This window comes from Sander lucioperca, chromosome 1 (genome assembly GCF_008315115.2).
Source record: "Sander lucioperca isolate FBNREF2018 chromosome 1, SLUC_FBN_1.2, whole genome shotgun sequence".
Lineage (NCBI taxonomy): Eukaryota > Metazoa > Chordata > Actinopteri > Perciformes > Percidae > Sander > Sander lucioperca.
The window spans coordinates 15381255-15408740 of NC_050173.1; the positions used below are offsets into that span (position 1 = coordinate 15381255).

The following is a 27486-nucleotide window of genomic DNA, read 5'->3' on the forward strand; positions in this document are numbered from 1 at the left end:
TTGAAACTAATATAAAGCTTCAGACAGAAGTCTTCCTGTGAAAAGGAAATACTCCTTATTACTCAAGGACCACCAGAGAAGTCGGTAAGTAGAGGATGATCTCATTCATTTAGTGACGGTGAGATTTGATCATTTAGATTGCATATTAGATGGTGTAACATCAGTAACGTTAAATTGATCCAGACTAGAAGCACATTTATCCTCATTGTCTGGTGAATAGTAAATGGTGTATGTAATGTAGGTACAGTATAATGTTATATATAGCTACTTAATGTACGGTTTCCGGGGACAGTCCCCAGTTTCGGTGACCTGTCCCCAGCTGGAGCTGTCCCCGGAAATGTCCCCGGTTTTCACTGTGACTGATAGACCCGAAATTGGAATGAAAGAAAGAAAACATTGACCAAACGTATAGTCGTGCAGCGATCTCATTTAATACTGGACCAATGTCAAAGGAAAATATTTCCTCAATAGTTTTAATTGTATCCGATACTCAATGAGCTGTTGCAGAAACAAGCCCAGCCTGAAGCAATAAAGCAAAAGCTGTCAGATAAATGTAGTGCAGTAAACATTACAACATTTCCCTCTGAGGTGTAGTGGAGTACAAGTATGAAGTAGCAGCAGGGGCGATTCTAGGATCAGACCTTTAGGGGGGCTCAGCCCGTAATGAGAATGTGACACGGATATAGTGGATGCAAAAGTGTTAACCCCCTTGCTGTGACAAATGGTTTGCAAGAAAATTAACATTGAACTTACATGAAATGTTATCATATTTGCATTCTGCACAAATCTCTGCACACCCATTACTCTCTGTGAAATATCTCACAAACTCTATACTCAACACATGCATCAGTACAACAAGCGGTTCCTGAGCAATCTGGTTTTGAAATTGCAACAAAATTTCTACATGGTCTCCAACTTTATAATTTAATCTCATGTAAACTATTTATGTCAGCACAGATATTTTTTGTAAATTGCTTAGCCAGTGTATCCCACCATAATGGTTATTATATTGCCAGATTCCAGACAATCCCACTTACTTATATATATCCCACTTACAAATATGAATATATATTTCTACTGGTATGCTTCCTAGTGACATTAATGCAAAAATATGAAGAAAAAACTATTCCACCTGTGCGTGCATGGTTAAACTTCTGAAGTGCAAAATAGTTCAGGCTACAGCACAAATATTTCCATCCATAGATAAGAATAATCAAGTCTAACCTCTGAATTTATTTTCAAAGTGCACCAGATTGACGCATTTAAACGTTAAAATAGACACAGTTTTCTTACAGGGGAGCATGACCATGGACCCCCCTAGGGGGGCTTGTTGGGGCACAAGGAGCTCTAGGTCTAGTGACATCCCTGGGGCAGTGTCCCCGTTTTAAGTTTCCAAAGATAAAAACATTACCTGTTTTGGAGGTATTTACGCTTCTGAGCTGAAAATGTCCCCGGATTTTGTCTCAGAAATCTGGTCACCTTAACTTAATGTAACATAAATACTTTATTTTTTCTATCCAAGAGCGATTATAACCATTTCACCTGTGTTTTCTACCATTAAAAAAGACACTTTCACACGTACTATTGAAGGTAACATCCGTGAAAACCGACGAATGTCAAATATTAAACTATCTTCACTGCAGTTTCACACATGTGGTGTTTTGTAAATATATTTACAATCTGCTGGTAAATAAACACCTCCAACGATGCAGCTAATTTCAACGTTATGTTAAATTATTAACCACTACTTTACTTAGGTTGTTACTAATATATTTTGGTGGGTAAAGGTTTGGGTAGGTGAACCAATTGTTATATAATCTATACTGAATTAACTCTGTTTGGTCTATTTAATATTTGCTGAACTAAAGACTGAGTCTTACTGGTTTAGAAATTGTCTCAATATATCAGATATTTACATTCAGAGACTTTCCATGTAATTGTAAATTAACCAATATTTCAGTGGAGTTTGACCCAATGAGAGAGTGAGATACTAATCAGATAAATACATTTTTTTACGTTTGTAATAATTAATGCTCTGTCCTCTTTCCTGTGTGTCAGACACAATGGCATCTCCAACCCCTCTGTCCAAGGCCAACACCACCTTCTCTCTGGCTTTGCTCAAAAAGTTTGGAGATGACGACAAGACGGCAAACATCTTCTACTCCCCTTTCAGCATCTCTTCAGCCCTGGCTATGGTGATGCTGGGGGCCAGAGGAAACACAGCCACACAGATGTCAGAGGTATAATACACACACACACACACACACACACACACACACACACACACACACACACACACACACACACACATCTGTCATAAAAGTAACAGATTAACATCGCAGGCTGGTTCAGAGTGATTTTGTGAAGCTGCCCAAAATGCTAATAAAACACCACCACGAACTGTCTTCTAAAATGACCATAAAGTGAACCCAGCACCTGTCTTAGAAGACTTGTTAGTTGAGGATCTGAATGGATGCCAGCTGGAAGAATATTTGCAGTCCTCTATAATTAAACTAAATTATTCCCAATTAGACAATAAATATTAATGACTATTATAATCATTACAATCACAGCGTTCACTCTTACTATGCTCCCATGTACAATGTAGATAGTTGTAGAATGCATTTCTAAATTATTAGGAAGTATAGGGTTCCTTTGGGAAACACATTGCCAAGCTTAATTCATGTCTATCTAGTGATTATCAGTAATATAACTGTAATAGAATAATACGTGATTTACACTTTTACACCTTGAGGAGAATAAATCCTCTCACACAGTGGCAGTCTGTGCACCAGAAGAAACAACAGAAGGGCCTTGGCAATAACAAATACACTAAGAAAATCAGTGAAAACAAATTCTAAAGAATTGCTAAAGCAAAGCCACACCCAGATAACTGGACTGGTGGAAGTGTGAGAATGTGGGAGGGGCAGGACCTTACTCTAAATCCACCATGTTTCTAAGAGAACAACTCCAGTCATTTGAAATGATAATATTGTGAAAGATTACACAAGAAAAGTGAGTGTACTGCATACTCTAGTTACTCACCATCATTTACCATAATGTATGCAAATGCATAGCATGGAGCACACACATTCAACAACTTAAAGGTCCCATGACATGGTGCTCTTTGGATGCTTTTATATAGACCTTAGTGGTCCCCTAATACTGTATCTGAAGTCTCTTTTATATAGCCACTAGAGCCAGTCCCACAATGAGCTTTCCTTAGTATGTGCCATTTCTGTGTCTGTAGCTATTGAGGAGGAGAGAGGGGGGGGGGGGGGGGGGCCTTGACTAACTGTCACTTTGCTTGTTTGAATGCCATGATGTCTCTCTTTCTCATGGGTGGGCCAAATTCTCTGGGCGGGCAAAGCAGAGAAAAGGGAGGTAACCTTGGTCCTTATGAGCTCATAAGGAGGAGATTCCAGATCGGCCCATCTGAGCTTTCATTTTCTCAAAGGCAGAGCAGGATACCCAGGGCTCGGTTTACACCCATCGCCATTTCTAGCCACTGGGGGACCATAGGCAGGCTGGGGGAACGCATATTAACGTTAAAAAACCTCATAAAGTGAAATTTTCATGCCATGGGACCTTTAAAGGAAAACTTACTCTAGTTACTAGTTACAAGTTCAATAACGAAGGAAAGGAAAACGTGGCTTATTTAGTCTATAGTCTCATCACTTAACAGGCAAGATGACCAGTCTAATATACTGTTTATAATAGACTGGTCTGTCAATGCTCAGTGCATCTCTCTAACAGTTGTCTCTCCTTTGTCCACAGTGCCTGAAAACAAAGGATTGTCAGGATGATGTCCATGTTAGCTTTGCCCAACTGCTGAGTGAGCTCAACAAGGCTGATGCTCCGTATACCCTCAGTGTTGCCAACAGGCTGTACGGGGAGCAGTCCTACCAGTTTTTTGAGGTGTGTGTGTGTGTTTCAGTATGTGTGTATGCATCTTTATGAGTATGTGTGGTGTGAGAGACACTCATGGGAATATTTAAGCTCTGTAAGAAGGAATGATGAATGAGGGAGTGGACAGCAGCAGTGTGATTGTGAAAATGCTCTCCTTCTGACTTTGGCACGGCTTCAGAGAATGAGTTGGACCCAAATGCAGAGACTGACAGGTAGTGTAGGGTTGCCAGAGGATTTAACAAATACATCACAGTCCATACCAAACAAAAGGTTTCCTGAGTACAGCAGGCAGAGTACAAAGCAGAAACAGGCAGAATCCACAAACTGGAACAGGCTGAATCCCCAAAACAGGAATAACAAAATACCAGGAACACCGAGACAAAAAGGGGTAGACGACACACTAACGCAGAAAACCATACACAGTAAATAATGACCTGACAACAGACAAGGGAAACACAGAGACTAAATACAGGAGGTAACGCGCAAACAAGGCACAGGTGATACAACAGGTGAAACACATAAGACAATCACAAGGGTGGGAAAACTAAAGACAGGAAGTAAAACTAGACAAAACAAGGGAGAAAACAGAGACTTCAAAATAAAACAGGAAACAGAACATACACAACCATAACAGACTTTTAGTTCCACTAACTAAAGTTAAGCAAAGCGATTAATATTTTTGGGTGATCAGAATCAGTAACTGTGTTGTTGATGGTTCCAGGATTTCTTAGGAAAAACCAAGAAGTACTACAACGCAGAGCTGGAGACTGTTGACTTCAAAGCTGACTCAGAGACCGCCAGGCTCAACATCAACAGCTGGGTGCAGAAGCAGACTCAAGGTGGATCATACACACTAACATACACATAACACACATGGAAACATAGCAGCAACCATTTTTCAACACTTCAGACTTGCTTTCAGTTGTGTGACATTGCTTCACTTATGTGTCAATATTGTTTTCCAGATAAAATTAAGGATCTGTTGGCCAAAGGTGACGTGGACAGGCAGAGCAGGCTGGTGCTGGTTAATGCCATGTACTTCAAAAGCAACTGGAACAGTCAGTTTCAGCGGCGTGACACACAGGATGCTCAGTTTAGACTCAACAAGGTAACACTGCTCAAAGGAAAGCATTCAATTGACTAACACTGATTGATAAAAGTCAGCTAAAGTCAGTAAATATGGGTTTTTAAATCAATAATATGGCAGCATAAACCATTTATGCGATAGACGCTAATTCTGACTTCTTCATTGAAAGTAGTGAAAAAGGGTGAAGGAAAAAAATTCAACATCAGGGCTAGGGTTGGGTACCGAACTCTGTACTTTTTTGGGTACCGACCAAATTATGTCAGTACTACCGTGGACCGATTCATGCTAAATCAAACAGTGAACAGCAACACACATTTTAGCCACCAGATAAATGACCACTTAAAAAAATCAATATCAGTTTAAGTGTACGCTATATTTAGATTTTTCACCACTTTACCTTGCCATGAAAGAGAGCCCTGTTGAAGTTTATGCAGGGGAATCTGAAGGGGTTCTTCAAAGCCACCAGACTGCTTTGACAAAAAAAGTCATTTTACCTACCAGAACATTAGGAGCTGCTCGTCTACCACTGCCTCAATCTCTTGGTTAGTTTTTGTTATTGAATGACTTTGGTGAATCCAAACTAACCCTTTAAAACACCAAAGTCACACAATAACACAAAGTAACTGATAGAGGCAGCCGTAGACCAGCAACTCCCATCTTCTGCGAGGAAAAATGATTAGCAGTGTTAGCTGCTGCCAATTTTTCTGAGGTTAGTGCTGTGAGGAGGTAATCCCAGCCCAGACTGAATTTTGTTCTGAAAGTCAGTGTGTTGTTTTCAGAATGACACCAAGACGGTGAAGATGATGTACCAGGAAACATTGTTCCCTTTCTCTGACAACCCTAAAGCCAACTGCAAGGTAATGATGCAATTGATTAATTAATTAATTGTAACTGACCAGGCAACAATCAAACTAATCATTTATAACTTTTTGTTAAACAGGATTTAATGACATTTCCACTGAATGTGAAAGATTCAAAGGAGAAAGGATGAGAGTTTGGTTATGATCCATTTTACCATACAGTAACTGTGAAACTAACTGCCTAAAAAGTTTTTTGCATGTCATCCCATAAACTATCTTGTTGATACACATAACACAGTTGTCAGACCAGTATATACTGTATATGTACTGTAATGTTTGAAACCCTGTGTGAACAGATCCTAGAGATGCCTTACAAAGGGAAGGAGCTCAGCATGCTCATCTTTTTACCCAATGAGATAGAGGACAGTACAACAGGTCTGGAGAAGGTAAGACACACACACACACACACACACACACACACACACACACACACACACACACACACACACACACACACACATAAAAAAACAGACAAACTAATAATTGATTCTGTGTCCACCTCCAGCTGGAGAAACAGCTGACCTATGAGAACTTTATGGAGTGGACTCGTCCAGACATGATGGATAATGTTGTGGTCGAGGTGGGGCTGCCTCGGTTCAAGATGGAGGAGACGTATGACATGGAGGAAGTCTTGGTCAGCATGGGCATGGTGGATGCCTTTGACGATACAAAGAGTGACTTCTCTGGTAGGACATGTGCCTGGATCATATTAGATATATTTATAATCATTTAAAGAACAGGCAGCTGGAACCTGAACTGTCTCCTGTTAGTTTAAAAGAGACAACAAGTTAATACAGAGGTTCTCCCTAATCAATTTGCTGTTTTCATGTTGTGGGGTAAGACCTGACGTTATATTTATTTAAAATATTCCGTCTCCTTCTTTGTGTGACAGGCATGTCTCCTACCAACGACCTGGTACTGTCAAAAGTCGTCCACAAGGCTTTTGTGGAGGTCAACGAGGAGGGAACTGAGGCTGCTGCTGCCACTGCTGCTGTCATGATGAATTGCTGTCCATCCGCCACGTTCATCGCAGACCATCCCTTCGTCTTCTTCATCCGACATAACTCCTCCATGAGCGTTCTCTTTGCTGGCCGATACTGCTCCCCCGAGTGAGCAATACATCGTTTAGAGTAGTGTTTCTCAACTGGGGGGGGGGTTACAATACATCTAGTATTGGAACAGTCTACCATTTTATTTTATTTGGTATAACCTGAAAAATGTTAAGAATTACCACTCTAGAGTTTCCTAAAGCTAATCACACCCTGAGTTCCCGTCACCAGAATGATGAGTAAAAACTGCGGTGTTGAATGTTCTTAACTGTGACTACTTGTTTGCATCACTTCTTATATGAGCGAGGGAATGATTCTGTGTTCATCCTTAACATTATGTTCTTAGATTATTTATTTTTTTCAAGATTTTTTTGGGGGGCTTTTCTCTTTATTCAATAGTGACAGTGGATAGACAGGAAGGGGGGGAGAAAGGATTGATACGCAGCAAAGGGTGAGCTAGAGGTCGCCCCTGCACTGTTTATCTTTGGCCCCTGATCTCAATCTCATCCTTAGGATCTTGTTTACTTTGTATGGCCGTCTTTGCTGCACCCCCTAGTTAATCTATAACATTAAAGTCTAGTTTAGACTTATTTTAAACCTTAGACCATTTGACAGAATTTGCCTATCGCAATTTCTGTGATGTCTTTTTTTTCAACTGCCAGACGTCAACTGTACCATATTAATATATGACGATTACAGATTCTCTGCACTTTATCCAAAGAACCAGCAATTTCAGCATTTTATTTATTCAGTTAACCAAAGAGAATATGATGGGATCAAATTGTCAATCACCTTGGTGATTATCAAAATTGTAATAATAATAATTCCTTATATTTATATAGCACTTTATCATAGACAGTCACAGTGCTTCGGGACAAGACACTCACCACACATTAGCTTGGTAGAGAGGGGGAACATGTTTTTGGTGGTGGTGGAAACCCACGCAGACACGGGGAGAACATGCTAACTCCACACAGAAAGGCCCAGGGTTCGATCCCGGTACCTTCTTGCTGTGAGGCCACAGTGCTATCCATTGGACCACCATGCACCATATAAGCTTCATGTTATCATGAATCCTACTACTCAACAAAGTGCAGTGATTTGTAATTGTACCACTATGCATATAATGAAATGAATATAGACTATAGAACAAGAGCTTATATGAAGGTTCGAACTGCTATTAGGTCAGGTCATTTTGTATCTATCCTTATGCTATTACATATGGAATAAACGTGTGTGGTTCACAAATATTGTCACTTTTTAAAAAACTTTTTATGGACATTTTATGAGACCTGTATGATGAGATGAATAACCTGCAGTTCCATCTGCTACACAGGTCGTGTCTGGGCCAGAAAAGTAGTGGGATTCATAATACCACAACATTGTGGAGCTGTTAATACTATCTATACTGGTTGTCATTAAGAAGTCATTATCATATTACTTACTGTTCAACCTGGATAAACAGTGGTATAATGCTTTGATCAATTCTATATGAGAAAGAATAAGTATATTACAGGAACTATTTTTAGTGTCCTATCTCTGCAGGTGTTTCTTCTCTGAGAGCAAAAGAGTAATTCATGTTCTTAAAAAAACAAAACTGGTGGAACCTTCAAATCTGGGGCTGATACACTATTCAAGAATGAAGGTCTAATAGTATTTTTAATAACACTTTTAAGGGGATTATATGTTCATGCAAGTGTCTTGTCTGACCAGTTCAAATGTAACGGGAGGTATATGTCACATAAGAAACATTTTGGACAACTGCCTAAACTTTATCCCTAACCACCACAGATGGGGGCGCTACGCATTTTAACAGGATGGGATTTGACTGGTTTTCAGGGCGTGTCAGGAGCATGGACTGTTAATAACTTATTTACAGTCAGTGGTCAGGAGTCAGCTTGAAACTAATATAAAGCTTCAGACAGAAGTCTTCCTGTGAAAAGGAAATACTCCTTATTACTCGAGGACCACCAGAGAAGTCGGTAAGTAGAGGATGATCTCATTCATTTAGTGACGGTGAGATTTGATCATTTAGATTGCATATTAGATGGTGTAACAGCAGTAACGTTAAATTGATCCAGACTAGAAGCACATTTATCCTCATTGTCTGGTGTTATGAATAGTAATTGGTGTATGTAATGTAGGTACAGTATAATGTTATATATAGCTACTTAATGTAACATAAATATTTTTTGCTATCCAAGAGCGATTATATAATTTCACCTGTGTTTTCTACCATTAAAAAATACACTTTCACACCTGTGGTGTTTTGTAAAAATATCTACAGTCTGCTGGTGAATAAACACCTCCAACGATGCAGCTAATTTCAACATTATGTTAAATTATTAACCACTACTTTACTTTGTTGTTACTAATATATTTTGGTCGGTAAAGGTTTGGGTAGGTGAACCAATTGTTATAAAATCTATACTGATTAACTCTGCTTGGTCTATTTAATATTTGCTGAACTTAAGACTGAGTCTTACTGGTTTAGAAATTGTCTCAATATATCAGATATTTACATTCAGAGATTTTCCATGTTTGGCCCAATGAGAGAGTGAGATACTAATCAGATAAATAACATTGTTTACGTTTGTAATAATTAATGCTCTGTCCCCTTTCCTGTGTGTCAGACACAATGGCATCTCCAACCCCTCTGTCCAAGGCCAACACCACCTTCTCTCTGGCTTTGCTCAAAAAGTTTGGAGATGACGACAAGACGGCAAACATCTTCTACTCCCCTTTCAGCATCTCTTCAGCCCTGGCTATGGTGATGCTGGGGGCCAGAGGAAACACAGCCACACAGATGTCAGAGGTATAATACACACACACACACACACACACACACACACACACACACACACACACACACACACACACACACACACACACACACACACACATAAAAGTAACAGATTAACATAGCAGGCTGGTTCAGAGTGATTTTGTGAAGCTGCCCAAAATGCTAATAGAACACCACCACCACGAACTGTCTTCTAAAATGACCATAAAGTGAACCCAGCACCTGTCTTAGAAGACTTGTTAGTTGAGGATCTGAATGGATGCCAGCTGGAAGAATATTTGCAGTCCTCTATAATTAAACTAAATTATTCCCAATTAGACAATAAATATTAATGACTATTATAATCATTACAATCACAGCGTTCACTCTTACTATGCTCCTACGTACAATGTAGATAGTTGTAGAATGAATTTCTAAATAATTAGGAAGTATAGGGTTCCTTTGGGAAACACATTGCCAAGCTTAATTCATGTCTATCTAGTGATTATCAGTAATATAATTGTAATAGAATAATAAGTGATTTACACTTTTACACCTTGAGGAGAATAAACCCTCTCACACAGTGGCAGTCTGTGCACCAGAAGAAACAACAGAAGGGCCTTGGCAATAACAAATACACTAAGAAAATCAGTAAAAACAAATTCTAAAGAATTGCTAAAGCAAAGCCACACCCAGATAACTGGACTGGTGAAGTGTGAGAATGTGGGAGGGGCAGGACCTTACTCTAAATCCACCATGTTTCTAAGAGAACAACTCCAGTCATTTGAAATGATAATATTGTGAAAGATTACACAAGAAAAGTGAGCGTACTGCATACTCTAGTTACTAGTTACAAGTTCAATAACGAAGGAAAGGAAAACGTGGCTTATTTAGTCTATAGTCTCATCACTTAACAGGCAAGATAACCAGTCTAATATACTGTTTATAATAGACTGGTCTGTCAGTGCTCAGTGCATCTCTATAACAGTTGTCTCTCCTTTGTCCACAGTGCCTGAAAACAAAGGATTGTCAGGATGATGTCCATGTTAGCTTTGACCAACTGCTGAGTGAGCTCAACAAGGCTGATGCTCCGTATACCCTCAGTGTTGCCAACAGGCTGTACGGGGAGCAGTCCTACCAGTTTGTTGAGGTGGGTGTGTTTCAGTATGTGTGTATGCATCTTCATGAGTGTGTGTGGTGTGAGAGGCACTCATGGGAATATTTAAGCTCTGTAATAAGGAATGATGAATGAGGGAGTGGACAGCAGCAGTGTGATTGTGAAAATGCTCTTCTTTCTGTAGTGACTTTTAGTTCCACTAACTAAAGTTAAGCAGAGCGATTAATATATTTGGGTGATCAGAATCAGTAACTGTGTTGTTGATGGTTCCAGGATTTCTTAGGAAAAACCAAGAAGTACTACAACGCAGAGCTGGAGACTGTTGACTTCAAAGCCGACTCAGAGACCGCCAGGCTCAACATCAACAGCTGGGTGCAGAAGCAGACTCAAGGTGGATCATACACACTAACATACACATAACACACATGGAAACATAGCAGCAACCATTTTTCAAAACTTCAGACTTGCTTTCAGTTGTGTGACATTGCTTCACTTATGTGTCAATATTGTTTTCCAGATAAAATTAAGGATCTGTTGGCCAAGGGTGATGTGGACAGGCAGAGCAAGCTGGTGCTGGTTAATGCCATGTACTTCAAAAGCAACTGGAACAGTCAGTTTCAGCGGCGTGACACACAGGATGCTCAGTTTAGACTCAACAAGGTAACACTGCTCAAAGAAAAGCATTCAATAGACTAACACTGATTGATAAAAACATTAAATATGGGTTTTTAAATCACTAATATGGTAGCATAAATCATTTACGCCATATACGCTAATTCTGACTTCTTCATTGAAAGTAGTGAAAAAAGGTGAAGGGTGAATTTTACCTACCAGAACATTAGGAGCTGCTCGTCTACCACTGCCTCAATCTCTTGGTTAGTTTTTGTTATTGAATGACTTTGGTGAATCCAAACTAACCCTTTAAAACACCAAAGTCACACAATAACACAAAGTAACTGATAGAGGCAGCCGTAGACCAGCAACTCCCATCTTCTGTGAGGAAAAATGATTAGCAGTGCTAGCTGCTGCCAATTTTTCTCAGGTTAGCGCTGTGAGGAGGTAATCCCAGCCCAGACTGAATTTTGTTCTGAAAGTCAGTGTGTTGTTTTCAGAATGACACCAAGACAGTGAAGATGATGTACCAGGAAACATTGTTCCCTTTCTCTGACAACCCTAAAGCCAACTGCAAGGTAATGATGCAATTGATTAATTAATTAATTAATTGTAACCAGGCAACAATCAAACTAATCATTTATAACTTTTTGTTAAACAGGATTTAATGACATTTCCATTGAATGTGAAAGATTCAAAGGAGAAAGTATGAGAGTTTGGTTATGATTCATTTTACCATACAGTAACTGTGAAATTAACTGCCTAAAAAGTTTTTTGCACGTCATCCCATAAACTATCTTGTTGATACACATATCACAGTTGTCAGACCAGTATATACTGTATAGTTGCTGTAATGTTTGAAACCCTCTGTTGAACAGATCCTAGAGATGCCTTACAAAGGGAAGGAGCTCAGCATGCTCATCTTTTTACCCAATGAGATAGAGGACAGTACAACAGGTCTGGAGAAGGTAAGACACACACACACACACACACACACACACACACACACACACACACACACACACACACACACACACACACACACACACACTAGAGATGGCCCGATACCATTTTTTGCTTCCCGATACTGATTCTGATACCTGAACTTGCGTATTGCTCGATACTGAGTACCGAGCCGATACCAGTGTGTCATATATTTTATTGTGTTTTAACAACTCTATACTACTATCCCTGTATGGATGTGATATTAATTCTATCTTTGTTGTCGGTCTGGCTCAGGTTAAACTCTTTGTGAAACATGAACAAACACAAACAACGAATGCCACAGAACTTTCTTTTATCATGCAGTTTGACAGTCAGTTATAACGGAAAAAGAACATAAATAAACTACTTTAACGTAGATTTTCTTTAGGGCTTTATTACGTGGTATCAGATCGGTGCATTAACTCCAGTACTTCCCTATACTGATACCAGCGTTTTAGGCAGTATAGGAGTGGTATCGGAACATCTCTAACACACACACACACACACACACACACACACACACACACACACACACACACACACACACACACACACACACACAAATAAAAAAACAGAAACAAACTAATAATTGATTCTGTGTCCACCTCCAGCTGGAGAAGCAACTGACCTATGAGGACTTTATGGAGTGGACTCGTCCAGACATGATGGATAATGTTGAGGTCCAGGTAGGGCTGCCTCGGTTCAAGATGGAGAAGACGTATAACATGGAGGAAGTCCTGGTCAGCATGGGTGTGGTGGATGCCTTTGACGAAGCAAAGAGTGACTTCTCTGGTAGGACATGTGCCTGGATCATATCAGATATATTCATAATCATTTTTTTTTTCTGAGATGTTGTCTGTATGTTTATCTGTCTTGTACGTCTGGTGAGCCAAAGAAAAATTTCCACCCTGGTGGACAATAAAGATTTATTCTATTCTATTCTATTCTATTCTATTAATTTAAAGAACAGGCGGCTGAAACCTGAACTGTCTCCTGTCAGTTTAAAGGAGACAACAAGTTATTACAGAGGTTCTCCCTAATCAATTTGCTGGATTCATGTTGTGGGGTAAGACCTGACGTTATATTTATTTAAAATATTCCGTCTCCTTTGTGTGACAGGCATGTCTCCTGCCAACGACCTGGAACTGTCAAAAGTCGTCCACAAGGCTTTTGTGGAGGTCAACGAGGAGGGAACTGAGGCTGCTGCTGCTACTGCTGTCATGATGGTGGGCTGTTGCAGGCCCATGCGTCCACCCACCATGTTCATCGCAGACCATCCCTTCCTCTTCTTCATCCGACATAACCCCTCCATGAGCGTTCTCTTTGCTGGCCGATACTGCTCCCCTGAGTGAGCAATACATCGTTTAGAGTAGTGTTTCTCAACTGGAGGAGGGGGGGGGGTTACAATACATCTAGTATTGGAACAGTCTACCATTTTACTTGAAAAATGTTAAGAATTACCACTCTAGAGTTTCCTAAAGCTAATCACACCCTGAGTTCCCGTCACCAGAATGATGAGTAAAAACTGCGGTGTTGAATGTTCTTAACTGTGACTACTTGTTTGCATCACTTCTTATATGAGTGAGGGAATGATTCTGTGTTTATTACATTACATTATGACGGTAACATTATGTTCTTGCACTGTTCTTTGTATCTTTTGCCCTTAATCTCAATCTCATCCTTAGGATCTTGTTTACTTTATGTCCTTGGTAATTATTGTAATTGGAATCAAATAAGTTCAGTTATTTGTTATTGTACCACTACGCACGTAATGAATATAGACTATAAACATAAAGAGTTTATATGAAGGCTTGAACTGGTATTGATTCCAGGTCATTTGTATTTATGCTTAATGCATATGAAATAAAAGTGTGTGCTTTACAAATATTGTTGTCACATTTGTTTTTTTAAAAACACACATTTTTATTAGCGAGTGTGTGGAGAGGGTCCACACCTTCTGGTTTCTCGGCGTCCTCATCTCCGCTGACATCTCCTGGACAGACAACATCACAGCGCTCATCAAGAAGGATCAACAACGGCTACACTTCCTGAGGGTCCTCAGGAAGCACAACCTGGACTCTAACCTGCTGCTGACCTTCTACTGCTCGTCCATCGAAAGCCCGCTGACATACTGTATCACAGTATGGTACGGCAGCTGCACTGTGGCACACAGGGAGGGGCTTCAGAGAGTAGTAAAGGCAGCACAGAAGATAATTGGCTGCCCTCTCCCCTCCTTGATGGACATTTACACCTCCCGCTGCCTCAGCAGAACAGAAAACATCACCAAGGACAGCTCCCACCCTGGCTTTGATCTGCTTAACCTGTTGCCCTCAGGGAGGCGCTACAGGTGCATCAGAACAAGGACTATCATTCATTAATAATAATTCAAGAACAATTTTTTTCCATAACCACTTTGAACTCACACATTTGACTTCACAGTCTAATCCCCCCAACCCCAGACTACTTCTACTCACCTACTGGGCAATATTTAATATTTAATACTATCGATAATATTGATAATACTATGGAATTCCATTACTGTGCAATATATGTATACTGTGCAACATGATTACTCTCATTGTCCAATATCTATTACTCATTGAATATGATCACCACTATTGGACAATATTCAAATAATGTGCAATAACCCACACTGCAAATCACACTGTATATAAAACCATACTTATTTTTTTATATGTATATAGTGTCTCAACACACATGCACGATTAGTCCCTAAACTACGGTTGGACATTGTTCTTCCTGAGTGTAAAGAATATAGTATCTAAATCAACTGACAGAGTGCAATTGGCTTTTCAGGGTAGGACCAAGGGGATACTAATTATTCATCTATCCATTACACTTCTCACAATAATTAACCAGAGAATGTCAGCTTTACTGACAGGTTGACTGTGGCCAACCCTAAACCAACTGAGACTCTGTACAGTTTTACAGTTCTTGCATTGAACCATACCAGTGTGACTAAGATGTGATCATTCTCGGTTTGAGTACTATCTGAACAGTACAAAGGACAGTGGGGTTCTGCCCGGCTCTGGCTTATTTGCACAGGTGTTGCTGAATTGTCTCGTTTGTCTGTAACGAACAGGTGATCCCAATATGGGTTAGTGTATGACTGCATTAAGCAACAGCAGCACTACAACCAACACGATAAGCTCTTTGTGATACAGTCATGTCAGTGCAATGTTGCTGTGTTTGCTCTGGTTTCAGTTGTTCAGTCCCATAATTTCATTTTACATTCATTATATATATATATATATATATATATATATATATATATATATAAATTGTTTATATGAAATTATTTGTCACAGTGTTTGCCTAAGTATAATAAAATAAATCAAGACTGCAACAGTTGTACTGCTGTTAGAAAACACATAGCTTCATGTGTAGCCAGTGATTTGTGATTAGTTTGTCAAAATATACTTTCACTTATATAGCCTTTAAGCAGTCAACTCCAAGCACCCTTGCGTTTTCTAACTTTAAAATGTGTCTCTCACACACACAAATCGAACTAGGCTCCCTTTGTCGCAACAAACTGGACACATTCAGCCAGAATATATGCCTTTTGTGAATTGGAGCCATTTCATCAGCAGTGGGCTCAGCATGGGTTGCAATATCCTAGCATCACTGCTCTACCTCATGTAGTGTTGCTTTGTGTGTGTGTGTGTGTGTGTGTGTGTGTGTGTGTGTGTGTGTGTGTGTGTGTGTGTGTGTGTTGGTAATGGTAATGTATATATATATATATATAGTGTATCAACTGTGCACCTTACCCCCCCTTTTTTGCACTACTTACTTTATTCCATGTTATATTTTTTTATGCATATGTTGGCACTGGAAAAGGAGTTGCTTTTAATCTCATTGTACATGTGTATAGTGACAATAAAAGGCATTCTGTTCTATTTTTTTTTATCCCCCATGATTTATCCACCTTTCAAAAATGTCTTCAAAAATGTTCTTCAGCTAACCGCAGAGTCACTTTAGAGCTTTATCCTCTGCGATGTGTCTTGACATAAATAAATAAATAGCCTTTTTTAACATCGAAGGCAGGGGACTACAGATGAAAAATAGCCTTTTGGCTAATTCTGGCTTTTTTAACCTATGGGAAATCATGTGTTGTATTAAATTGCGCTGTCCCCTTCCATAAATAAACTAAACTGAAACATATTCAATGTATGCTAATTTGGTGTTTTCTCAGAGGTTGTCGATCGAACATGCTCAGTGAGACTGGAGGTCTGGCCAGAGTGAGAGAAAATTTGTAACTTATAGTAAAATAGATGACACCAGAAATAAATCCTGATGGTGTAATTCAAAACAAACACAACATAAACTCTGGCTGCACCAAAGTTAGAACTATAAATAAAAGAGGGAGAGAATGATTTAGAATCAGAACTGATGCTGTTTTCTAACCAAAGAGGCAGAAAAGAAACTATATTTATTTCCTAGAGCAGATGGGGTGGAGAGATTACTCGACAGATTGTGAGTATAAATGATGAGGGCGACGACAATAGAAGTAAAAGTGGGTACAGAATATTCCAATAAGTACTCAGTAGAAAATGGAACTCCACAAGGTAGTGTATGTAGTCCATTATTGTTTAATATAATGATCAATGTCTTTGAACAGGTTGGACATAATGTAGGAAAATCACTTTTTGCTTTTGCTCTTTGGGTTACCTGGACTATTTAAAAAACAAAATGCAAGCTGCAATAGACAAAGTGGAAGAATGGACTAATAGATGGGGATTTAAACTGTCCATTGGAAAAACACAAGTCATATGCTTTGCTAAACGACATATATCAGTACCTATGAAATTATATGGACAAATAATTGAGCAGGTCAGAGTGGTTAGGTTTCTTGGGGTTTTGTTGGATGAAAAGCTGACTTGGTGTCAACATATTAAGGTGAAAACAAGTGCAAAAAGATCAATAATATACTAAGATGTCTATCAGGGCAAGATTGGTGGAGCAAATAGGGCATTATTATTAAATGTATAAAGGGCGCTTATGAGAGCAGTACTAGATTATAGTTGAATATGATATGTTTCTGCAGTAGAGACTAATTTTAAAATGCTTGATGTACAGCAGGCTCAGGCTCTACGTATTTGTAGTGGTGCATTTAAAACATCACCAGTAGCTTCAATACAGATTGAAATGGAGGAAATGCCACTGTGGATTAGGAGAGTAAAGTTTATGATGGCGTATTGGGTCAATTTACAAGGTCATGGAATATTTCATCCTACGGAGACCTTTTTTGCAGGATTGTTGGCAGCATAACAAGTCCAATTTTCATAGTTTTGGGTGGATAGGAAATGTAAAAGCAGAACATATAGGTTTAGGAAATATAAAATGTAGTCTAACAGTCCTGTCATTAACTATTCCTCCCTGGTTGTTTGTGATGCCCTTAGTAGATTTAAATATCCAGCAATTGAGAAAGAAGTCTGAGCAGAGATATACTGGAATATAGTACAGCATTATATTATATTCAACACTTTGCAGAAAAGTTGTTAATATTCACAGATGGTTCAAAGATCCTGAGACTGGACGTACTGGAGCCGCAGTTTACATTCCACAGTATAATATATGTATTAAGAAGAGAGCCACAGATCATTTATCAGTTTATACTGTTGGGCTCCTAGCTATTATACTAGCATTGGAATGGTTGGAAGAAAATAAAAAAAGTAATGCACTAATTGCTTCAGATAGTTTGGCAGCTCTTACAAGCATAACAACAGTGAAATCATGCAGACAAGATCTCATTTTTGAAATACATAATTTATTATACAGAATGTACAATAAGGAAGTAAAGGTTTGCTTTGTGTGGGTTCCTGCCCATGTAGGTGTAGATGGAAACGAGGATGCTGACTTATTGGCCAAGCAATCAACTAAATCCCAGATTGTGAACATGGAGATCCCACTTAGTAAAACTGAGGGAAAAGCAATTATTAAGCATCAAATGGAAATAGTATGGCAAGAATAGGGGACATAAATGACACAGGAAGACATCTATATATATAACATTCAAAGACATTTGGGTCAGGAAGAAGACTGGGCAGAAATAGAAAAGAAGAAGCCATTTTTACACGTCTCAGGGTAGGACATACTGGACTAAATAAAACACTCCACATAATAGGTAAACACCCAACTGGTAGATGTAGACAATGTGATCAGCATGAGTCTATGCAGCATGTGCTGCTGGATTGTAGGGGGCTATGAAAAGGAAAGGAAGAAACTGACATTAGCATTAAGAGAAGCTAAAATAAGCTTTACAGTAGAAAAGTTACTTGGAGATGCAGCACGGGGAATGCATGCTCATATTATTGAATATTTGAAGGAAACAGGGCTATTAGAGAGCATTAGGTTAGCATATCCTATTTTTGTTGAGTTTTTTTATATTTTATTTTTATTTTTCCTGCTAATCTCCTGTTCCGCAATCCAGTCCGGTAGGTGGCGGTAATGCACCTTAAATTGGTTGCCAACCGCCAAAAATTACAAGAAGAAGAAGGAGGAAGAGGAGGAGAAGGAGGAGGAGGTGGTTAGGACAAGAGCCATAGAGATAGTCTTTCTCTATCACTCTGGTTAGGACTATATAAGTCAATGGTTAGGACTATATATGTCAATGGGTTAGGAAAGGCACTTCCGAATACATTCCTAGGCTAGTGGGTGAAGTTTAAAAACGAATCGCTTATTAACAAAACATGACGACAATATTACCAAAAATAAATACGTCATAGTCAAGCTTAGATAAGAGGAACACACATTTTGGCTAACGTATTCCAGCTCAAAAACGAGAAAACTAGCTAATTTAGCTCCCGGTGCTGACTGCTATTCTGGTTTCCCTTCGTCGAAGACTGAACACCTGTTGACAGCTCCCTAATCACGGAGAGGGCGCTACGCATTTTAACAGGATGGGATTTGACTGGTTTTCAGGACGTGTCAGGAGTCAGCTTGTAACTAATACTAGTGATGGGACGTTTGACACCGAGGCACCGAAGCTTGTATCACTCCTGCAAAGCACACTGGTTCGAAGCATAGACTGTATATATTATATTAATTAATATTATACAGTCTATGGTTCGAAGCAGTGTTGGAGCTTGTATCAAATTGAAATAAGCACGTGACTGATGACGTCCGAAGCTTCGAACGTCACTGAAACTCCGGAAGGGATGCGTGCTTACCAACGGCCCGTTAGAATCATAGACAGTTACAAAGCCCGCCAAGTCCATATTAGAAATTCTTTGACTGTATATAAGAATGGACCAACAGATCCCGTTGCTCTGGACAGAGACCAGTGAAGGCCAATAGAAGCACTTTTCTGGTGATGGCTAGGGTTACTGCGCAGCCTCCAACTGAGAGAGACGACGTAAATGTGCCATGAGCAACCTGTCTGAAAGTTGGAAGTCTTCTGGTAGCTGTGCCAAGAGAAATCTCAATCATTCCCATTCTTGCAGAGACGGAGAGCGTAGGTATATGTAAGGAGATAACATAGGCACAGGCTAATTATTGCTAACTAAAATGCTAGTTAACATTAGTAATTACCAGAGGTGTGGACTCGAGTCATGTGACTTGGACTCGAGTCAGACTCGAGTCATGAATTTGATGACTTCAGACTCGACTCGACAAAATGTACAAAGACTTGCAACTCGACTTGGACTTTAACATCAATGACTCGTGACTTCACTTGGACTTGCGCCTTTTGACTCGAGAAGACTTGCTACTTCCCATGAAAACTGGGGAAGAAAATGTTCACACGGCCGCGCCGCTCTCAGTTTATCTGCATCTGTGAAAAAAATGTGCACCACCTGTATGCATGCAGAGAGCACGCGCGCTGCCTGCCAATCACTGTAGTCCCACGTTGTTTTGATTCGACAGCATCTAAGCAGGCACATTGCAAGACAACCAATGAAGCACAAGCAACAATGTGCCAGTTGGATACTAGATACTAATCAGATAAATAACATTGTTTACGTTTGTAATAATTAATGCTCTGCCCTCTTTCCTGTGTGTCAGACACAATGGCATCTCCAACCCCTCTGTCCAAGGCCAACACCACCTTCTCTCTGGCTTTGCTCAAAAAGTTTGGAGATGACGACAAGACGGCAAACATCTTCTACTCCCCTTTCAGCATCTCTTCAGCCCTGGCTATGGTGATGCTGGGGGCCAGAGGAAACACAGCCACACAGATGTCAGAGGTATAATACACACACACACACACACACACACACACACACATCTGTCATAAAAGTAACAGGTTAACATTGCGTGCTGGTTCAGAGTGATTTTGTGAATTGCACAAACTGTGTCTTCTGAGGTTATCATAATGTTAGTCTATATCAACGACGATTTCTTTACAAGATTGTTCAGGTGCTTCTGGAAGATCTGCTGGATGTCCCTCATTTTCAGCTGGATGTCCCTCACCTTCTATTTTGTTTGTGTCGTAATTTTAAACTCCGCTGGATTTGTGAGGACTATGGTTAACTGCTCCTCAGATCTCTGCAGGGTAAATCCAGACAGCTAGCTAGACTATCTGTCCAATCTGAGTTTTCTGTTGCATGACTAAAACTACTTTTAAACCTGCACAAGTTCCAACAAAAAAAGTTCCTCCTCGAGACTATTTTGCAGAGGCACTGTTGCTCCGTCCGGCGCTTAGTGCCGCCCAAGATGATTGTGATTGGTTTAAAGAAATGCCAGTAAACCAGTTTTTCTCCTATCCAGAATGCTGTATGGACTACCCAGACTCCCATGTACAATGTAGAATTAATTTCTAAATTATTAGGAAGTATAAGGTTTCTTTGGTAAAAACATTGTCAAGCTTAATTTATGTCTATCTAGTGATCATCAGTAATATAATTGTAATATATTAATGATTGATATATACTTTTACACCTTGAGGAGAATAAACCCTCTCACACAGTGGCAGTCTGTGCACCAGAAGAAACAACAGAAGGGCCTTGGCAATAACAAATACACTAAGAAAATCAGTGAAAACAAATTCTAAAGAATTGCTAAAGCAAAGCCACACCCAGATAACTGGACTGGTGGAAGTGTGAGAATGTGGGAGGGGCAGGACCTTACTCTAAATCCACCATGTTTCTAAGAGAACAACTCCAGTCATTTGAAATGATAATATTGTGAAAGATTACACAAGAAAAGTGAGCGTACTGCATACTCTAGTTACTCACCATCATTTAACATAATGTATGCAAATGCATAGCATGGAGCACTAAAGTCAACAACTTAAAGAAAAACATTTCTTATTTAGTCTATAGTCTCATCACTTAAGATGCCCAGTCTAATATACTGTTTATAATAGACTGGTCTGTCAATGCTCAGTGCATCTCTATAACAGTTGTCTATTCTTTGTCCACAGTGCCTGAAAACCAAGGATTGTCAGGATGATGTCCATGTTAGCTTTGCCCAACTGCTGAGTGAGCTCAACAAGGCTGATGCTCCGTATGCCCTCAGTGTTGCCAACAGGCTGTACGGGGAGCAGTCCTACCAGTTTGTTGAGGTGTGTGTGTTTAGCATGTGTGTATGCATCTTCATAAGTATGTGTGGTGTCAGAGGCACTCATGGGAATATTTAAGCTCTGTAAGAAGGAATGATGAATGAGGGAGTGGACAGCAGCAGCGTGATTGTGAAAATGCTCTTCTTTCTGTAGTGACTTTTAGTTCCACTAACTAAAGTTAAGCAAAGTGTTTGTTTTGTTTGGGTGATCAGAATCAGTAACTGTGTTGTTGATGGTTCCAGGATTTCTTAGTAAAAACCAAGAAGTACTACAACGCAGAGCTGGAGACTGTTGACTTCAAAGCCGACTCAGAGACCGCCAGGCTCAACATCAACAGCTGGGTGCAGAAGCAGACTCAAGGTGGATCATACACACTAACATTAGGGGTGTGGATCAATATATCGATTCAATCATCAATGATCCAATATCATCAATACAAAGTGAAAATATTGATACATATCTCATATTTAAGTGATAAAATGTGTGATTTACACCACTAACTAATATACACACAACAGACATGGAAACATAGCAGTTGAGCTTACCATTTTTCAACCCTTCAGACTTGCTTTCAGTTGTGTGACATTGCTTCACTTATGTGACAATATTGTTTACCAGATAAAATTAAGGATCTGTTGGCCAAGGGTGATGTGGACAGCCTGAGCAGGCTGGTGCTGGTTAATGCCATGTACTTCAAAAGTGACTGGAACGAGCAGTTTCAGCAGCATGCCACACAGGATGCTCAGTTTAGACTCAACAAGGTAACACTGCTCAAAGGAAACATTTCATTGACTAACACTGATTGACAAAAGTCAGCTAAAGCCAGTAAATACAGTGCTAAGCATAAGTGAATACACCCATGCTAAAGTTGACTAAAAAGAGAAATAAAAAATCATCTTTTGGAAATTGATCTTAATGCCTTAATTAAAAGAATTAGGAAAAATCCAACCTTTAAGGACACCAATTTCTTTGTGAATGAATAATGTATTGTAAATAAATAAATAAATGTTCTTCCTTAAAATACAGGGAGCATAAGTACACCCCTATGTTAAATTCCCATAGAGGCAGATTTTAATTTTTAAAGGCCAGTTATTTCATGGATCCAGGATACTATGCATCCTGATAAAGTTCCCTTGGCCTTTGGAATTAAAATAGCCCCACATCATCACATACCCTTCACCATACCTAGAGATTGGCATGGTTTTATTTCAGTTAGACTAATAGCTGGTTTGATTTGCATTGAGAGATGATTTTATGGAAAGTACCCCATGCCAATTTTTTATTCCTGTTTTTAGTCAACTTTAGCATGGGTGTATTCACTTATGCTTAGCACTGTATGTTTTTCTAAATCTGTATTATGGTAACATAAACCATTTACGCCATAGACGCTAATCCTGACTTCTTCATTGAAAGTAGTGAAAAAATGTGAATGAAAAGAGTTCAACATCAGGGCCATGGCAGGAAACCTGACTACATAGAATTATGCAAACCAGGGACAAAGAGGATGACATTTGATTACTTATTAAAAGATCATTTGTCAGAAATTGGATGAGGTACTTATCCATAGTCAGTGTAGATGGCGGTTGGCCCGTCGCCATTTTGGAGGAGCAATACGCATTTTAGCCACATAGAAAAATGACCACTTCAAAAAATCTATCTTAGTTTAAGTGTAAACAAACTAACTGATCGAGGCAGCCGTAGACCAGCAACTCCCGTGTTCTGCGAGGTTAAATTATTAGCACTGCTTGCCACTTCCATTTGTTCTGCAGCACCTTTAAGTTTACACATTCCTCTGGCTGCTGTTTTCAGAATGACACCAAGCCAGTGAGGATGATGCACCAGAAAACATGGTTCCCTTTCTCCGACAACCCTAAAGCCAACTGCAAGGTAATGATGCAATTGAATTAAATAATCAATTTAATACAGTGTGTAACTGACCAGGCAACAACTAAATCAATCATTTCATAACCTTTGTTAAAAATAATGTATTGAAATGTCCATGGAATGTGAATGATTCAAAGAAAGGATTAGATTTTGGTTATGATCCATTTTACCATGCAGTAACTGTGAAACTAATTACCCAACAAACATTTCATTTGTTGCACGTCATCTCACAAACTATTTTGTTAATACACAAAAATAACCAAACAGTTGTCAGACCAGTGTATGTATATATATATATATATATATATATATATATATATATATATATATATATTCTATATATTATATATATATATATATATATATATATATATATATATATATATATATTTATATGTGTATACTGTGATGTTTGAAACCCTCTGTTGAACAGATCCTAGAGATGCCTTACAAAGGGAAGGAGCTCAGCATGCTCATCTTTTTACCCAATGAGATAGAGGACAGTACAACAGGTCTGGAGAAGGTAGACACACACACACACACACACACACACACACACACACACACACATATATTTTTATATATATATATATATATATATATATATATATATATATATAAAAACAGAGACAGACAAACTAATAATTGATTCTGTGTCCACCTCCAGCTGGAGAAGCAGCTGACCTATGAGGACTTTATGGAGTGGACTCGTCCAGACATGATGGATTATGTTGAGGTCCAGGTGGGGCTGCCTCGGTTCAAGATGGAGGAGACGTATGACATGAAGGAAGTCCTGGTCAGCATGGGCATGGTGGATGCCTTTGAAAGGCCAAACTTCTCTGGTAGGACATGTGCCTGGATCATATCAGATATATTCATAATCATTTAAAGAACAGGCAGCTGGGACCTGAACCATCTCCTGTTAGTTTAAAAGAGACAACAAGTTAATACAGAGGTTCTCCCTAATCAATCTACTCTATTCATGTCGTAGGGTGAGACCTACATTCTATTATAGTAGGTCATCTTTTTTGTTCTCTTGTGTGACAGGCATGTCTCCTGCCAACGACCTGGTACTGTCAAAAGTTGTCCACAAGGCTTTTGTGGAGGTCAACGAGGAGGGAACTGAGGCTGCTGCTGCCACTGCTGCTGTCATGATGGTGGGCTGTTGCAGGCCCATACGTCCACCCGCCATGTTCATCGCAGACCACCCCTTCCTCTTCTTCATCCGACATAACTCCTCCATGAGCGTTCTCTTTGCTGGCCGATACTGCTCCCCTGAGTGAGCAATACATCGTTTAGAGTAGTGTTTCTCAACTGGAGGGGGGGTTACAATACATCTGGTATTGGAAAAGTGTACCATTTTATTTGGTATAACTTGAAAAATGTTAAGAATTACCACTCTAGAGTTTCCTAAAGCTAATCACACCCTGAGTTCCCGTCACCAGAATGATGAGTAAAAACTGCAGTGTTGAATGTTCTTAATTGTGACTACTTGTTTGCATCACTTCTTATATGAGTGAGGGAATGATTCTGTGTTCATCCTTAACATTATGTTCTTGCACTGTTCTTTGTATCTTTTGCCTTTAATCTCAATCTCATCCTTAGGATCTTGTTTACTTTATGTCCTTGGTAATTATTGGAATTGTAATTGTCAAAGTGCAGTTATTTGTTATTGTACCACTATGCATGTAATGAATATAGATTGCCAAGAGAGACCAGCTCTTTCATTTCAGATTCATTTAGCTCTGACTTCCGATCAGAGGTAACAGAGTACATGAAAGCTCTTCTGCCTAATTCAGTTTGGACCTCAGGGACAGATAGCGAAACTGCTTCCTGTGATCACAGACAGTCATTTCCACAAAGTTTTCTAGAGATACGGCAGCATGAATAATAACGGAGCGGGACCAGAGTGGCCTTACAGATAAAAGTAAACCAATTGAATGGGTCGATGACTAGACGCGGCAAGCAGCCAATCAATTTGAGCACACAAGGTCCAATAATGAGAAAGTCACTAATAAACCTCTGTACTCCAGGATGCCTGCTTTGAGCACAGAGCAGACAGAGGGAGGAGGGATATAGAGTAAAACATCACCAGGAATACTTCAAGCTGAATCGGGACTTTTTTTTTACACATCTGCTGTGTGATAGAGAAAGAAGGCAGATGTGCATTTGTTCTAACATTTGTTAGCTTATTGGCATGATTTCTGAGGCCTAAAACCTGTCTGGATGGATAGTTTGTACAATGAAGTCAGGGCCAAAGCTACCATTGAGAACACTAAAGTCATGTGCTGTTTTTCTGGGAATTTAGGGGAGTTTACCTTTTACAGTTATACACCTACACAAGGATTCAGCATTTTTTCACCAGAATTTAAATCCTGGCATCGTGGAGAGGGCTTTCAAACTGCAATTAGGCTATATGATAGGTCCATAATTTACTATGTTCCAGAGTTTCCTGGAAAAACATAACTATATAATTTGGTATTAATTATGGGAAAATGAGAATGTTCTTTGTTTGTTTTTTATTCAGAGTAGGGCTATGTATTAATCATTCAATTTATAAACTCATTCATAAAAAGTGACTGCCCATCACAACTGAGTCTAAGGGACCGTTCGGTATTTATGGAATGGACCACCGGAGGAAAATAGGGGAGGTTCATGTCTTTTTATATTTTGCTGAGGGGAGGGTCATCCAACATTTTTTAGTCTGGGTGGGGGGGTCACCCAACTTTTTTATTCACGAAAAGAGCAAAATTTCAAAGTGGCTTGTCTGGTGCATATTTATCCATGTAGCTCTCAGTCTCGGCCCCCTAGCAGATGGTCTGACCACATACGTGGAGTTTGCCTCAGATAAAGAGTTTATATGAAGGTTTGAACTGGTATTGATTCTTCCAGGTCATTTTCATGTATGCTTAATGCATATGAAATAAAAGTGTGTGCAAAGTCACATTTGCTTTTTAATGAACACATTTTTTATATATATATATATATATATATATATGGAATGCATGATTTTATTCCCCTGAAATGAACACTGTGGTAATTTCAATATGCATAATACTCCATTGTCTATTATTGTCACTCACTTGTTTAGTTGTAAGTAATAGAGAAAAGAGGTCTACTAGCTATGAGTTATTTGTTTAATTCAGAAATCAGTACCTGCACTGTTCAGTCACCAGACCCGTCCAAAAAATGTTATCATTCATGTTGTACCTACCGTTTTCTTCTCAAAGTGGCCAATTATATATGCAACAATAAATAAGCCTTTTGTGTGACTTTGTATGATTTGTTTTCATACTTAAATGAAGGTTTGAACTGCTATTAGGTCCAGGTAATTTTTGTATGTATCCTTATTATTTATTTATTTTTAACCTTTATTTATCCAGGTAAGTCGATCGAGAACAATTTCTCATTTGCAACGACAACCTGTCACATTCACACAGTTAGACATTCATACCTGGAAGCTGCCCAGTACAACCACAGTCTGATCTGCTGGCCACTGAGCAGCTCCACTGGAGCAGTTGAGGTTAAGGGCCTTGCTCAAGGGCACCTCAGTGGTGGTAATGAGGGAGGGACAAGCGCTGCTCTTTCACTTTCCCCACCCAGATTTTATCCTGCCGGTCTGGGGATTGAACTGGCGACAAGCCACCACTGCCCATGAAACCTTATGCTATTACATATGGAA

General features: G+C 39.4%; 3 protein-coding genes and 1 long non-coding RNA gene across 4 annotated transcripts; all 4 read left to right on the forward strand.

The window, feature by feature from the left end:
• The first annotated feature begins 1987 nt into the window (after positions 1–1987).
• LOC118494702 (leukocyte elastase inhibitor-like) lies at positions 1988–7238 on the forward strand. Its single transcript, XM_035999358.1, has 8 exons — positions 1988–2240; positions 3778–3918; positions 4631–4748; positions 4875–5017; positions 5776–5853; positions 6153–6242; positions 6362–6542; positions 6749–7238. The coding sequence occupies exons 1-8, from the start codon at positions 2031–2033 to the stop codon at positions 6967–6969; spliced, it is 1182 nt and encodes a 393-aa protein (XP_035855251.1). The 5' UTR covers positions 1988–2030; the 3' UTR covers positions 6970–7238.
• A 1529-nt stretch (positions 7239–8767) lies between these two features.
• On the forward strand, positions 8768–13833 carry LOC116055743 (leukocyte elastase inhibitor-like). The gene is made up of 9 exons (XM_035999373.1): positions 8768–8887; positions 9539–9720; positions 10697–10837; positions 11078–11195; positions 11322–11464; positions 11917–11994; positions 12295–12384; positions 13012–13192; positions 13520–13833. Exons 2-9 carry the CDS (start codon positions 9544–9546, stop codon positions 13750–13752), a joined length of 1161 nt encoding a protein of 386 aa, XP_035855266.1. The 5' UTR covers positions 8768–8887; positions 9539–9543; the 3' UTR covers positions 13753–13833.
• Positions 13834–14029: 196 nt separating this feature from the next.
• LOC118494705 lies at positions 14030–27060 on the forward strand. The gene is made up of 2 exons (XR_004896855.1): positions 14030–14232; positions 26697–27060. It is a non-coding gene; the product is annotated as an uncharacterized LOC118494705 (long non-coding RNA).
• LOC116055750 (leukocyte elastase inhibitor-like) lies at positions 20385–25248 on the forward strand. Its single transcript, XM_031307763.2, has 8 exons — positions 20385–20604; positions 21783–21923; positions 22163–22280; positions 22539–22681; positions 23730–23807; positions 24238–24327; positions 24472–24646; positions 24852–25248. The coding sequence occupies exons 1-8, from the start codon at positions 20395–20397 to the stop codon at positions 25085–25087; spliced, it is 1191 nt and encodes a 396-aa protein (XP_031163623.2). The 5' UTR covers positions 20385–20394; the 3' UTR covers positions 25088–25248.
• Positions 27061–27486: the final 426 nt, after the last annotated feature.

Coding starts and splice junctions, on each gene's coding strand:
- LOC118494702 (XM_035999358.1), top strand. CDS start 2,031: ATGCTCTGTCCTCTTTCCTGTGTGTCAGACACAATGGCATCTCCAACC. Junction 3,919..4,630: donor AGTCCTACCAGTTTTTTGAG/GTGTGTGTGTGT, acceptor TGATGGTTCCAG/GATTTCTTAGGAAAAACCAA. Junction 6,243..6,361: donor GTACAACAGGTCTGGAGAAG/GTAAGACACACA, acceptor GTCCACCTCCAG/CTGGAGAAACAGCTGACCTA.
- LOC116055743 (XM_035999373.1), top strand. CDS start 9,544: ATGGCATCTCCAACCCCTCTGTCCAAGGCCAACACCACCTTCTCTCTG. Junction 11,196..11,321: donor GGTGCAGAAGCAGACTCAAG/GTGGATCATACA, acceptor ATTGTTTTCCAG/ATAAAATTAAGGATCTGTTG. Junction 11,465..11,916: donor CTCAGTTTAGACTCAACAAG/GTAACACTGCTC, acceptor TGTTGTTTTCAG/AATGACACCAAGACAGTGAA.
- LOC116055750 (XM_031307763.2), top strand. CDS start 20,395: ATGCTCTGCCCTCTTTCCTGTGTGTCAGACACAATGGCATCTCCAACC. Junction 20,605..21,782: donor CAGCCACACAGATGTCAGAG/GTATAATACACA, acceptor CTTTGTCCACAG/TGCCTGAAAACCAAGGATTG. Junction 22,682..23,729: donor CTCAGTTTAGACTCAACAAG/GTAACACTGCTC, acceptor TGCTGTTTTCAG/AATGACACCAAGCCAGTGAG.